This window comes from Psammomys obesus, unplaced genomic scaffold, assembly GCF_907164565.1.
Source record: "Psammomys obesus unplaced genomic scaffold, mPsaObe1.curated_primary_1811, whole genome shotgun sequence".
In the NCBI taxonomy this organism is placed as follows: domain Eukaryota; kingdom Metazoa; phylum Chordata; class Mammalia; order Rodentia; family Muridae; genus Psammomys; species Psammomys obesus.
In genome coordinates, this window is record NW_026585626.1 from 8,625,929 (window position 1) to 8,639,161 (window position 13,233).

Sequence of the window (13,233 nt, forward strand, 5' to 3'; positions counted from 1 at the left end):
GCAGTCCCACAACTCCACCTACAGCACTGTGGCAGTGGACACTCATTTCCAGTTTCTGTCTTTTGTCTCCTAAGCTCAGCATCCTCCATATAACTGCCCAAGAGTCTCAATCAAGACCAACCATTGGCAGATGATGCCACCGGGGCCTTCCAGGTGTCAGCAGGAACCACTGATACTGCTCCTGAGCAGAGATGTCATCTGCTGTTTTCTTTGCTCTGATTTGTCACCCTGGTTACTCATCCTCAGGTTTCCCCAATGGACAGGTCAACCCATTCTGTCAGCAAAGCTAATCCATAGCTTCATGGTACATTCCAGGCTCCCGTGTGTGAGGCTGGGAGCCTTCCCAAGGGAAGAATCTGAATGTCAAGACCACCCTCAGACCCAGCAGGGTGGACACCCTGGTCATATCTATTCCACAGATATTCGTGTCCACTTGGAAGCAGAGTATGAGACCAGGTGAGCTCAGGAGGGGCTGGTGGGTGTCTCTGAGGGGCCCATGTACTTGCTTGCCTTTGCTGCTGCGTGTGGAAAAATAAGGTCCAGTGAGGGACAACGGGCCTGTTTGCACACCACACTGTTCAAACAGACTCCCCTGCCGCAGACACCTGTGCAGTGGAGGACAGGGCGGGCAGTCACAGAGGCCCTTACCTCTTCTCCCCTCTCCCTGCAGCCACCCTCACAGCCTCTGCAGGATCCTGGCCGCACAATGCCCCTTGCTGGGCTCTGCAGCTGTTGGAACCGCCGGGTGCTGCCTCTGCTTACGGTGTATATCTTCTACCTGCTGCTCGGGGCCACCATTTTCCGGCTGCTGGAGAAACAAGCGGAAGCTCAGTCCAGGGACGAGTTCCAGCTGGAAAAGCTGCGCTTCCTGGAGAACTACACCTGCCTGGACCAGCAGGCCCTGGAGAAGTTTGTGCAGGTAAGGGACTAAAGAGGGCTAGGGCTGGAAGAGTGGGAAGGTGGGTGGAGGAGCCCAGGGCAGGTGCAGAGCCACCACCCAGAGGCTGGTCCTGTTTGGAGACACAGTGTGGTGGGAACTGTAGCCTGAGGAAACCTAGCCCTGTGCCTGACCCTCGGGTATACAGACAGACCACTCTGTGGCCAAGTCACCTAATTTAAATGTCATCATCAGTCAGTTAAATGCTTGCCATTCAAATATGAGGATCTGAGTTTAATGCCCAGAACCCACTCAGCAGACAGAGGAATTTGCCATGGAGCCTGATGACCTGAGTTCAATCCCTGGAGATAAAACACACACACACACACACACACACACACACACACACACACACACAATTTGAAAACAACAACAACAAAGGCCAGGCATGATGGAGCACACTTGTAATTCCTACGGCTATCTGGCTAGCCAGCCATGACAAATTGGCAAACCCCACCCAAGCCAATGATCAAAGCCTTCTCAGAAAACAAGGTAGAAAGTTGGAAGTGTGGCTTCATTGGCAGGAGTACTTTCTTTGTAAGCTTGGGGACCTGAGTCTGAATCCCCAGCACCCATGGAAAACTCTGGTATGGGTCTAAGTATATGGGACCACAACATTGGGCAGAAGGGAAGCTGGAACCCTGGGAGAGCTCACTGGCCAGGCCAGCCTAACCAAAAGGGCAAGCTTCCAGGTGGGTGAGAGACCCTGCCTCAAGGAAATATACACTGGAGAGTGACAGAGAAGGCATGGGGTATCCTACCCTGACCTCCTCTGAGCACACACTCACACATTCAGAAATGTGCACCAAAGAGAGAAGGAGGGAGGGATGAAAGGAGGAAGGGGGAAGTGGGGGGGGGAGAGAGGAGGGAGAGAGGGAGAGAGAAATTAAAGAAATAAAACTAGGGCTGAGCTGGAAGCCAGGAGATCCCATTCCCTCTGTGGCACCAGGCCCTCTGGTGGTACAAAGACATACATGGAAAACACCCATACAAATAAAATGACAAGGAATAAATATTTTTTAAAAGCTGGTGGCTCTGAGGAAGGACACCTGCTGTTGACCTCTGACCTCCATATGCACACGTATATGTTCCCAACTACCTGCACATACACAAACATGTATTACACACACATACATGCACACATGCACAAAGAAGACAGGTCCCTGTGCACACAATGCTTAACAGCACAGTAAATCTCTCTAAGCCATCACTCACTGTACACTCTAGAACTTTCCCTTCACGCACTTTCCCACTTCTCAGGACTGTGGCTTCATCTGCTGGCTCCCAGCTTATGGCCCTGGGTGGAGACCCAGATAAAGGTGAGAACCAGCTGTTACACTGGACCTGCCTCCTTCCTGGGCTGGCGGACAATGGCCAGGGTGGGTGAGCTCTACCAGGCCGCAGCCCCAAGTGCTCTTGTTCCCTGCCTGGGCCCCTCCTGCCTTCCCCCTCAACAAACAAAGCAATACCAGTGTAAGGGAAAGGTGAGCACACAGGGAAGATGAGCAGAAGAGACATCAGCTGCCGCCATCAGGCCACGCGCAGTGATAACTGGCCTCTAGTGAGTGCTTCTGACATGTGTTAAGGGGTGGGGACCAGGCTCCTGATCCATCCTGGTTCACCATCCTGGGATGGAGCAGCATATAGGTGTTTTCTCCCAACAGCCTACAGCGATCAGCATCTCCACCTCAAAGGTGGGAACTAAGAGAGAGAGGCTCAGTCACTGGCTGGGGCAGAGCACCTCTACCACCACCACCACCACCACCACCACCACCACCATCTCCACCACCTCCACCTCCATCATCACCTCCATCTCCTCCACCACCTCTATCTCTACCATCTCCACCTCCACAACCTCTACCACCACCTCCACCACCTCCTCCATCATCACCTCCACCGCCTCCTCCACTTCCACCTTTATCACCAGCACCTGAAAGCTTATTAGGGAATCAAGTTTCAGAGCCACTTAGACCTGCTGACTCAGGAACTGAGTGAGGCCACATGCTGACGATGAGGCCCTGAGCCTGAGCTTTCTTTTGGGGCTGAGGCAACTGGTCTACAAGATGAGACTTGAGCAGAGAGACTTGCTCTTCCAGGATACCCTTCATGCACACAGAGTCACTCAGGAATGGCAGTCACCTCCACCCCTGCCGACGCCCCCGGAGTGAGCCAGAGACAGGGACACCTCAACCCTTCTCCCGCCTCAGCCCTGGGATGGGGGTAGAGCCAGGAATGAGTAGTGGACAGATGGGTGGACAGGCACAAACCGGTTCTGCAATCAAGGACAAGGGTCTAGGCCTGACTGCAGCCCGAAGGGGACAGTACGTTGCACCAGGAATTTGCTAAGGAAGATGGGGTATACATGTCCCTCAAAGTCCTCAGTCTCAGAACAGGATGGGTGGAGCTTGTAGGCGGAGAAGTGCTAGGGTAACATTTGAAGGGGACCCAGTCCCTCGGGAACTCACACACTGAGTCATAAATGGTGCTGAGTGGAGTGTTCAAACATGACCCCATATGACGCCTGTATGTTTGCCTCTTTCTCCTTCACCACTGGATTCTCAGAGACAAAGATGTCACGGCCGCTTGAGGCCACTCGCCTACACTCAGAGCCCTAAGGGAGGCCAGAGACCCTTCTCCACAAGACAGAGGGCCTAGAGGTGCAGTGGGGATGGATAACCAGGGACTTGAGCAAATGCTGTCCCCAAGAGCGAGGGTCTTCTGGAAGGGGACACGCTCTGGCATGCCTGGCTGCGTCCTCTGCACGTGTGGGGAAAAGGAAGCCAAAGTCTACATCTTAAAGCTAGCTCCTAGCTGGATGAGGTGGCCCACGCCCACAACCCCAGCACTTGGGAGGCAGAGGCAGGTGGATCTCTGTGAGTTCAAGGTAGCCTGTTCTACAAAAGCTGGCCCAGGACAGCCACGGCTACACAGAGAAACCCTGTCCTGAAAAACAAAACAAAAACAAACAAAAAGCTGGGTCCTGCCCAAGTGAGGGTCAGGAGTTCTCCACCCAGCAAGTGAAAATCAGTTCCCACAGGAAACAGAGGCAGGAGTAGCAACCAGACTGCGCAATGGCTCCGTGCCTTTCAAGTACTGCTGGGTGATAACCCTGAGCTGATGCGGCCCCGGGGCGAGTTACCAGCTAAAGGGGAAGAGGGCTAGAGTTGGGAAGAGGGAGCCCTGCCCATTCCTCATGAGGAGTAGAGGGCTTCGACCTGCCAAGGCTCCCGCCCTAGAAACACAGAACACAGACACACAGAGCATACACACCCATGCAACACACAGTACTGCACAACAGAGCACACACACCACATGTACACACATAGTCCCTCCTGGGCCCCTGAAGGAATTTTTTCTGCAGGTGTGGACTGTGCTCACTAGAGAATGTCAGAGAGCAAAGCTGTCAGCCCCCTGGATGCCCTGGAAAGCTCTCGGCCTCCCACCACAAGCTCTGTGGGAGGGAGGCCCCAGGCTCCACCTTCCCCAGCAGATCCTTCTGGAAGTATCGGACACCAACCTCTCCTTCTCCTAACTAATGTGTGCATGTGTGTCAGCTTCCTAGTCACCAAAAACATCTCCACACCACCTCCTTATCTCCTGGCTCTCACAGCGGTCAACCACTTGGCGAGTGTCTCAGCCACTCAGCTTTCTTGTTCAGAGACTTGTTAAACTTAACCACTAAACAGCATCCTCCTGAGAGCTCAGTGACAGCTGGCCCTCGGCAAATGCTAACCCCTCCCCTCCTGACCATGCCACCCCTACAGGTCATCCTAGAAGCCTGGGTGAAAGGCGTGAACCCCAAAGGCAACTCTACCAACCCCAGCAACTGGGACTTTGGGAGCAGTTTCTTCTTCGCAGGCACAGTAGTCACCACCATAGGTAAAGGGGCTGGGAGAGAGGGGCCTCCACACACCGTCGCTAGGACAAGGATGTGGTTTATCCAGGTGGCGACACAGGAAGCACGAACAGGGGCCTGGGTGAGACAGGAACAGGAAAGCAGTGAAGTATACACACCCTGGTGCCATGGGGGAGAGGGCTGGGGTCCTGGGGTCCTCTGAAGGACTAGCCAGAGCCATTCATCAGCACAACTGCATGAAGGCAAGCATAGGTCCCTCTGTTGACTTCAGTCCTGGCTGGCAGAGACCAATCCTGGTGTGTCAATATTCTGACACTGTGCACCTGGCCACAGACCTGAACATTCTCTCTGGGAGAAATATAGAAGTATTTGAGGTGGTAGGTCATTTGTGCAGAGGGACTGTCCCTTAAAGCTGCGGATAACATACTAGATGTAGGAGCTGGAGAACAGCAGAAAGCCCTTTATTCATCCCAACCTCTCACACCAGCCTCCCTTCCATTCAGTTAAGCCCAGTTAATTTCAAACACCTTGCTTGGAAGCCCAAGCAGATCATTAGAATATGGGTGAGGGTATGAGTTTAAATGTGACACAGGCTTGGCCTTCCAACTCACAAAAGAGGGATTAAATTACTATGGTTATATGAGGGAAATGGCGATTATTAAATAGAAATGACATGAAACATCTCAGGAAATCACACCTGACAGGGAGGCAGAGGGTGGCGGTCAGGAGGGCTTCAGGGAGGCAGCATCATTGGAGAAAAAGCCTTCTGTAAGTAGAGATTATTCTAGCAGAGACTAGGATGAAGAAGTGAGCTTCTTCTCCCCCAGAAGAGCCCAGGGGAGGGGGCAGGCTGGCAGAATGCATTTCTGGCCTCTTTTCCCCTGACATGCACACTCTTTGCCCTGTAGGTTACGGAAACCTGGCACCCAGCACAGAGGCAGGGCAGGTTTTCTGTGTCTTCTATGCCCTGATAGGTATCCCGCTCAACGTTCTCTTCCTCAACCACCTGGGCACAGGGCTGCGTGCCTACCTGACCACACTGGACAGGTGGGAGGAACACTCCAGGCGTTCCCAGGTAGGACGGTGTCTCCCGGATTCCTCTGGGACAGACGGCTGCAAATGTGGGGACGGGCTTGGGTACAGGGTTAAGGGCAGACACCTGAGAGAGTCAACAGCTGGGAGGCTAGTCAGAGAGACAAGTAGAAGAGTGGTTCCGCAGCACATGAGACCGTGGAGTCTACCTGCAAAGACATGACGGCCAGACACGGGGTACAACTTCTCTGGGAAGATTGTGCGCAGGTGCCAGGTAGCTCTTTGCAGTGGAAGTTTGAATATTATGTTTCTGTCTTCATCATGAACTCCCAACATCCCTTTGTGTGGTTCAAAACAGTCTCCAGGCCACCCAGCATGGCCCCAGAGCTCACTGCCCAAGAAGGACCTGGGACATCTCAGTTGCATTAGTCCTATGCCAGGTCTCAGTTCTCCTGGGAGTCTATGCAAGTGTGATCCTCACATTCAAAGGGATCTCCCTTTTTGATCAACTATGATCGAAGGCCATGGGCACAGCCCCACCCAAAGGTTTTCCATCATTGCCCTGAGTACGAACCCGACTCTGCAGACCTACCCCAGATATTCCTGGAGCCTTCCAAGTGGTTTTAAAGGCAGACCCTCCTTTTCTAGCTCCTGCAGGTCCTGGGCTTGGCTCTGTTCCTGACCCTGGGGACCCTGGTCATTCTCATCTTCCCAGCCATGTTATTCAGCCATGTGGAGGGCTGGAGCTTTGGAGAGGGTTTCTACTTTGCCTTCATCACCCTCAGCACCATTGGCTTCGGAGACTACGTTGTCGGTGAGAATGAGAATATTAAGGTATCTTGGTGGGTACTCGCTAGAATCTGGGGCACATGGAGGTGCCAGCTGAGGCTTTTTGGGCCACTGTGGACTCTTGGTGGCATCCTCAGAAGTCTCTGCTGTTTCTGCCACTGGTCCTTCTTCTGAGGACCGGGGAGAGAGCACCCCTATGGAAGCTGGGGGTGGCTGTGCCCTCAGACACCAGCCATCACCTTCCCTGGCAGGCACAGACCCCAGCAAGCATTACATCACCATGTACCGGAGCTTGGCAGCTGTGTGGATCCTCCTAGGGCTGGCATGGCTGACAGTGGTCCTCAGCCTGGGATCCCTGCTTCTGCACAGGTGCTCCCGGCTCTGGCTGCTCATCAGAGGTCTGGACCCCAAGGATGGAGCAACCCTTGACCCTGACCCCAGACCTCAGAAGATCCCCATCTCTACATGATAACCCAAATGTTCCAATCACCCACCCATCCTCCCCCATCCCCCAGACCCATGCCATTCCCTGCCCTTCCTTCCCAACCCACACACTTTTCGGGCGGAGTAGTCAGTAATTCTCCAGAGGAAGGAGAAAGGTATGCCTGCAAAGTATTTAGGAGAGATACAAAGACAATTATGTGAGTGGAGATCTGCACACTGGCCTCAGCCCCTTTCCTGGGTCCCTCAAAGAGAACCTGGAAAAGCCAACATGGATCATGATGGCCAAACCACCATTGCCACCTACATATACCAGCAGTAACCCTTAGGCTGCGAGCCAAGGTGGAGTTGTGTTTGTGTTGGTTGCTATACACTAGGCATTCAACAAGCACCTACTCTGTGCCAGGCCTGTACTCTTGCTGCATCTTCAGTCTTGAAGGCGTGGACATATGGAGAAGCAGCCCAGTGCAGTGCTCCCAGAGCCTTGATAGAAACAACCTGGAGAGAATGAGAATTCAGGGCAGTGGCCGGAGGAGGGGAGCTGGGCACATCAGCGACATTCCAGTGCCCACAGGGAAGTGCCTCCAGGAGGCTCACAGCAGTCAGCCCTCTCCAGCTCCCCTCGGCCACAAGAGAAGGAGTATTCCTGAACAAGGCTTTTGACATCTTCTGGGTGTCCCAGCATCTCCTGAGCATGATCTCCCTGGACCTCCAGGCACCCTTGGTCCTCACTACTCCCCCTTGGTCCTCACTACTCCCCCTGAGAAGCTGGAGGAGCAGCAGATCCCAGGAGCCTTACAGAATATGTGTTCCCTTGGGTCTAGGCTCTCATGGGCACACTCTCCGCGCACACCTGGTCCTTTGGCCAGCTTTCAGCACCGTGGGCCTGAAGGGAGGACAGATTTGGCCCAGTCTGCCCCATTGCCTGGTCTTAAAAGGATTAGGAGCTAATTCTTCCTTGGCCTTCTTTCTCCCCGGAAGTAAGGAAGTCTGCAAGATCTGTGTCTTTGCAGAATTAGGAGTGGAGGTTGAGGAGAGTCCCTGGGAAGGACCCTCATCTTTGGAGTGATTTTTCTCCCCCAGGTCTGAAATCTGAAGCTCTCCATCTGCTCTATACATGCTAGCCCCTGCCTCAGCTCTGGGTGAGTGGGGACTCAGAGTCCCCACTAGGTCCACTGGGTCCACATGCCTTACACAGACTTACCTTACCCAGCTGGGGCCCTTTTCTTTGAGTGTACCTCTTGTGGGAAAACCTAGGGTGACAGTGACCACTTGTCTCTGGTGTGACAACTTAGACTGGAGCCCTGTGACAATAAACTCGGCTGTTTCTCTTCCGCATTGCACTGTGGATTGCAGGAGTCTTTGCCTGAGGGTGGGTGAAAGGGTCTGAGTATTCCCTTTCCTCATCTGTTGGCTACCTGACAGCCCTCCCCTTTGCCCAGACTCTCAGGTGGGCACTCCAACTCTCCATGAGCTATCTTTTGTCCCTGGGATTGGACCCTTGAAGGTGAGCAGAGCCATCACATCCTGTAGCACTCCTCAAGGGGAACAGGCCACTCACAGGCATTTGCTTAGAGAAGAGCCCCTCCTGGCCTCTTCTGCACATTCCCTGTTCCTGTCTACCACGGCACTCCCGGGCTCTAGCCTCTCCACCATGTGTAGACCATGACCTCCTGAGGCACCCTGTTGGGCTGGGGGCTATCACATGCTTGGCATGGGGCTCCTGGTGCTCTCTCACTTGGCTCACGTGGCTCTGGGCGCCTGTGTGTTCTGGACGCTGAAAGGTCATGTGGCCTGGAACTCCAGCTGCAGCTTCTAGCATGACAAGTGGGAACTACTATAGAGCTTCATGTCTGGATGGCCCAGCGCTGGGCCTGCTGATCCAGGCTAAGGGACTAGAGGAGCCAGCTGAGGAAAGAAAGGGCCTGGGGGCTCACTGCAGTGATAAAGAGTGCTCTGGGACAGTAAAGTGCTCAGAGGAGTAAACAGGATTGGGAAGAACAAGGCTGTGAGGTTAGGGGTGGGTAGTCACGGGAATGGGTTGGACTCCATGGAAAGGGCAGGGCTCGGCTTTAAGGAAGTGAGAGGCAGTACTAGCTAGCCCTGTAGGGAGACCTGTCCAGAAGACAGCCATAAAGAATACAGAGGAACACTTCCCTGGGTCACAAGCTAAAGGCTGTCCGATAGGGGACAGCTATGTTTGGTCAGCCTTGTGCTGGGCTTGTTGAGACAAAGGGTGAAGAATGAAAGGCCACACCTAGCCTCTTTCAAAGGACAAGGGAGGGGCAAATACCTTGGGGCTGACCAGACTCTCAGGGGGAAATTGACCTGAGGAACTTGAGCTTGGGAACTTCAGGAGAAGGGGCTCAGCCCATCAGGGTGGGTGAAGCAAGGCCAAAGTATGTTGGTATGGGCATCCTGGGCCCAGGGCAAAGAAGAGAGGGAGCTGAGAGCTAGTGGACTTGGGCTGAACCCAAGCTGAGATCACCTGAAGTAGCTGGACATTAAGAGCAGACACCCACCCCACCCGAAGTTCAGGCAGGGATGAAAGGGGTGGAGCAGGGGGAGGGAGGCGCAGGGGTCACTGAGCCAGGGGCTCCTTAGAGGCTGCTGGGTATGGAGGCAGGAGATGGCTCCTCCTGGCCTGTGTGGGCCATGCGGCAGGTAGCAGAGCAAATCAGTGTACGAATTACTATTTGCTTCACGTGCCTCTGCCAAGAGAACAGGGGCAGAGCTTAGACCCGTATGGCTCAGGGCAGAATCTTCACTCTCCTGCAATGGCCCCATTATAGAGAGGGGCAGGACCTGGGTCCCCAAGTCCCTAAGCTGAAGCCAGATCCCCCACAGAAAGAGAAAATTGCTGATGTAGGGTAAGAGGGGCAATGAGTGGAGATAGAATTCCAAACCTCTGAACGGGCTGATTGGGTTGGACTTAGAGCCAGGCAGGGCAGGGACTGTTTGACCACCATCAGTTAATGCTCCTGTTGCAGCCCTTACCTTTTCCCCTCCACCCCGACCCCCATCACATGCCTCACCATCCCCACAAGGAGATGAACCATGGCTCAGTGAGGTTTAGTATAAATGCACAGCCAAGAGCCATCAATCACCCAGAGGCTGCTTTTGTGTAGACCCAGGTGTGTGACTGTTTCTTGGAATCTCATTTTATGCCCAAGGCACAGTCTGACCTGTCTGCCTCTGCTCCTGTTGCCCTGTTTTCCTGAATGTCTTCTCGGTGAGGAGACCTGTTTGTGTACTTTTTAAACCTCTTATTTATATTTCTTATATCTCTTTCCCCACCCTAATTTCTTCCAACACACCAACACCAGGTAAGAGAAGGGGTTAGTGGGAGAGGGGGTGCAGGTCTCTCAGCTGCTTCCTGCTGGTTTGGGTCATCGGGTTCCTTGGAGCCAGTCCAATCCTTCTTTCAGGAGATCTCCAACTTCTTGTCTCATGGCATCAACAGCAACTAGGAGCCGCAGTGGGCAAGCAGCAGCAGCAGCCTTGTTCTTTCTCGGAGCTCCTCCACGCTCTCTGGGCCCTGGCATTTATTCTCTCTCTAGAGTCCTCAGATTTAAACTATCTGCAGCTGGTAAAGAGCTCCTCTCAGCACCCACATGAGGCAAATAGTTTGCTGCTGCGGACCATCTGAATCAGTCTCACATCCCACACCTGGGATTAAAACAAAACCATGTTTATATCCACAACAAAGATCCTCAGAAGAGGGCCAGCTAAAAACATCACTCCCTCCATCTGACGCCCAACAATCCCACCCACCTCGTCCCGCAGCATGAGATCCCTAACAAGACAGCAACTGTTCACCACCGTTAGCATTCTGTTCTACAGATAAGGAAACCGAGACATGAAGAAACTGCGGACCCTTTCCACAGCCTCCTTAGTACCAGAAACAGTCTTATGGCCCCTTATCAGTTCTTCCTCTGTCCCACTGAAGGCTGAGGGCTTGGCGCTGACATCGTCTGGCAACATCAGCCTATTGCTTCCTGCAAGATTAGGACTGAGATAGACAGCTGAGCCCATGAGATAGCACAGAACCCACCCTGACCTGACTCTAGGGTAGAGAAAGGGTTGTTCCCATGACCTCTGTCTTTGGGGAGCCCTGGGTTAATGGGAAAAGGCAGAGACCCAAAGAGACTTGGAATAAAGAGGGAGATGTCATGTGAGTTTTTCTGAGGACACATGACAAGGATAGATAGGACGCCAGTGATTAATTGGCCAAAGAAACAGTCGCACCCACTTTTAGCTGGATGAACCATTAATTTAATTGTGGTTACTAATAGAATATAGCAGTATGGGTGACTCACAGGCAGCGGCGTCGCTGGGATGCGACACTCCACATCCCTAGAGCTCGCTACACAGCGTGTAGACGGCTCTGCTGAAGAGTCCCCGCTCCCCAGCAGTCATTATTGTGAAGTTTAACTTGGGGGAGGGGCTTGTGAGACAGGAGCTTTCTGGGTCTGTAAATCACAGGGGCTTCTCTCCTCCCTCCAGGGGGAAGTGTATCACTCTGGAGAAGCTGTTTATACAACATGAGGACTCTACAAGAGTGTGGGTGTAGGTGTAGGTATAGACATGGGAGTGGGGGGGTGTCTCGGGTGTGGGTTCCAGTCCCCCTTCCCAGGGTCCTGTTGGTCACTGCAGCATCTGCCCAAGCCACCCAAGCATACAAAGATGGGGCCTACCTCCTGGGCAATATCACCAGCACGGGGTGCTGGAAGGTTTTGGCTCTTTCTTCTTTTCCGTGTCCACCATCACTGTCATTGGTAAGGGCATCACGGGGACAAGCTGGTGGGGCTTGGGCCGTGGCTTCACCCTGAGGGGCAATGGAGCCAGTGATGGCGTTTCAGAGGGTGTCACGGACGTCACACCTGAATGCAGTCATACGTGCAGCACGCCCACCCTCCTTCAAGCAGCATCTCCGGTCTCAGGCCCCGTGGACCTGGTTTCTACATTTCACCACCCACCAAGGCAAATGTATGCAGATTCAAGTTTGGGGGCTGCTGCTTTCATGGACTTTGCTCATCACACCCAGCCCTACAGACCCTTGAAGCCCAGCCAGCACCCCTCAATCCCTATAACTATCCTCCAGACCCATGTCCCCTCCGGAGCCAGGCTGAGGTGGAACCTATCTTGAAGCATCTGGGACTGTTGTGTGGAAACTGTGGACAGAAAGCCCTTGTTCTCAGCATCGCCTGCATGACCTAGGACTTACCACCAGGTGGCAGGGTCACACCACTGATGATGCTGGTTCTCTCTCTCTCTCTTTCTCCCCCCTTCTGTCTCTCTCTCTTCCTCTCCCTCCTCTTCCCTCTCGCTCTCCTTCTCCATTTTCTTCCCATCCCTTGATCAGCAGCCTTTTGATCCTTACCTTGTCTTTGTAGCATTGCGCCCCAACACATGCACACACCTCTTCAACACTCCACTTATTCAGGCCATCATGCTGTCATCTCAGCACTTGAGAGGTGGAGGCAGGAGGGTCGAGAGTTCAAGGTTACAGCCCGGGCAACATAAAACAAAACAAAACAAAAAAAAAAAACAACTTTGTTTTAAGACAAACAAAACAGGAGTGGAAAGTGGGATGGAAGCTCCAGAGAAAGAGGCTTCTGAGATTGTCAGGCCAGATACCCATAGGTATCATGATTCATCTGACCGTTCACTCAGCCAGGTACCCACCAGATGCTCAGAAATTCACATTCCCGCCTACAGTGTGTCCCCATTGTGACCTCTTATTACCCCCACACCAGGTGAATGCCTGATGCCCGTTTTAAGCTCAAGGAAACCAGCTTAGAAAGATCAACGCCTTTGCCCAAGTTCCCACAGTCTTGCAGGCATCAGTGCCCAAGAAGTGGAGCCAGAAGGGACGAGAACTCCACAGCCCAACAGCAAACTGATGTGCCAGCCTGGCTGTGTCTCATTAGAGCTGGTTAGACACCAGCTGCCACCTCCAGCATAGGAGTAGAATGAGAGGACATGGTGGGTGGCTATGCCCAGAGCTGGGGAAGGGTCCCCTTAAAACCCCCTCCCTGCTACTTCAGGCTGCTACATCCTGATTCCAGAGACCATGCCTGCCATCTCTTTGCATCTTCTTTGCTCTTGTGGGAATCCCTCTCTACCTGCTGGTGCAGCGCTGGCTGGGCTACCTTATACAACATGGGGAGCACCG

The 13,233-nt window shown here is 53.4% G+C and overlaps 1 protein-coding gene across 2 annotated transcripts; it reads left to right on the forward strand.

The window, feature by feature from the left end:
* Positions 1-256: 256 nt before the first annotated feature.
* Positions 257-8,393, forward strand: LOC129682552 (potassium channel subfamily K member 16-like). 2 transcript variants are annotated; one of them, XM_055614978.1, is made up of 6 exons: positions 257-456; positions 671-919; positions 4,702-4,816; positions 5,702-5,868; positions 6,474-6,639; positions 6,866-7,153. In XM_055614978.1, exons 2-6 carry the CDS (start codon positions 707-709, stop codon positions 7,081-7,083), a joined length of 879 nt encoding a protein of 292 aa, XP_055470953.1. In that variant the 5' UTR covers positions 257-456; positions 671-706; the 3' UTR covers positions 7,084-7,153. The 2 variants fall into 2 exon arrangements, with proteins under 2 accessions (XP_055470953.1, XP_055470962.1); XM_055614987.1 differs by lacking the exon at positions 257-456 and having other exon boundaries at positions 632-919; positions 6,984-8,393.
* The last annotated feature ends 4,840 nt before the right edge of the window (positions 8,394-13,233 follow it).

Bases quoted from the DNA above. Each gene is read 5' to 3' on its own strand.
- LOC129682552 (XM_055614978.1), top strand. From the start codon at position 707: ATGCCCCTTGCTGGGCTCTGCAGCTGTTGGAACCGCCGGGTGCTGCCT. The intron at 920-4,701 runs GTAAGGGACTAA...CCACCCCTACAG, and splicing joins CCCTGGAGAAGTTTGTGCAG to GTCATCCTAGAAGCCTGGGT. The intron at 4,817-5,701 runs GTAAAGGGGCTG...TTTGCCCTGTAG, and splicing joins CACAGTAGTCACCACCATAG to GTTACGGAAACCTGGCACCC.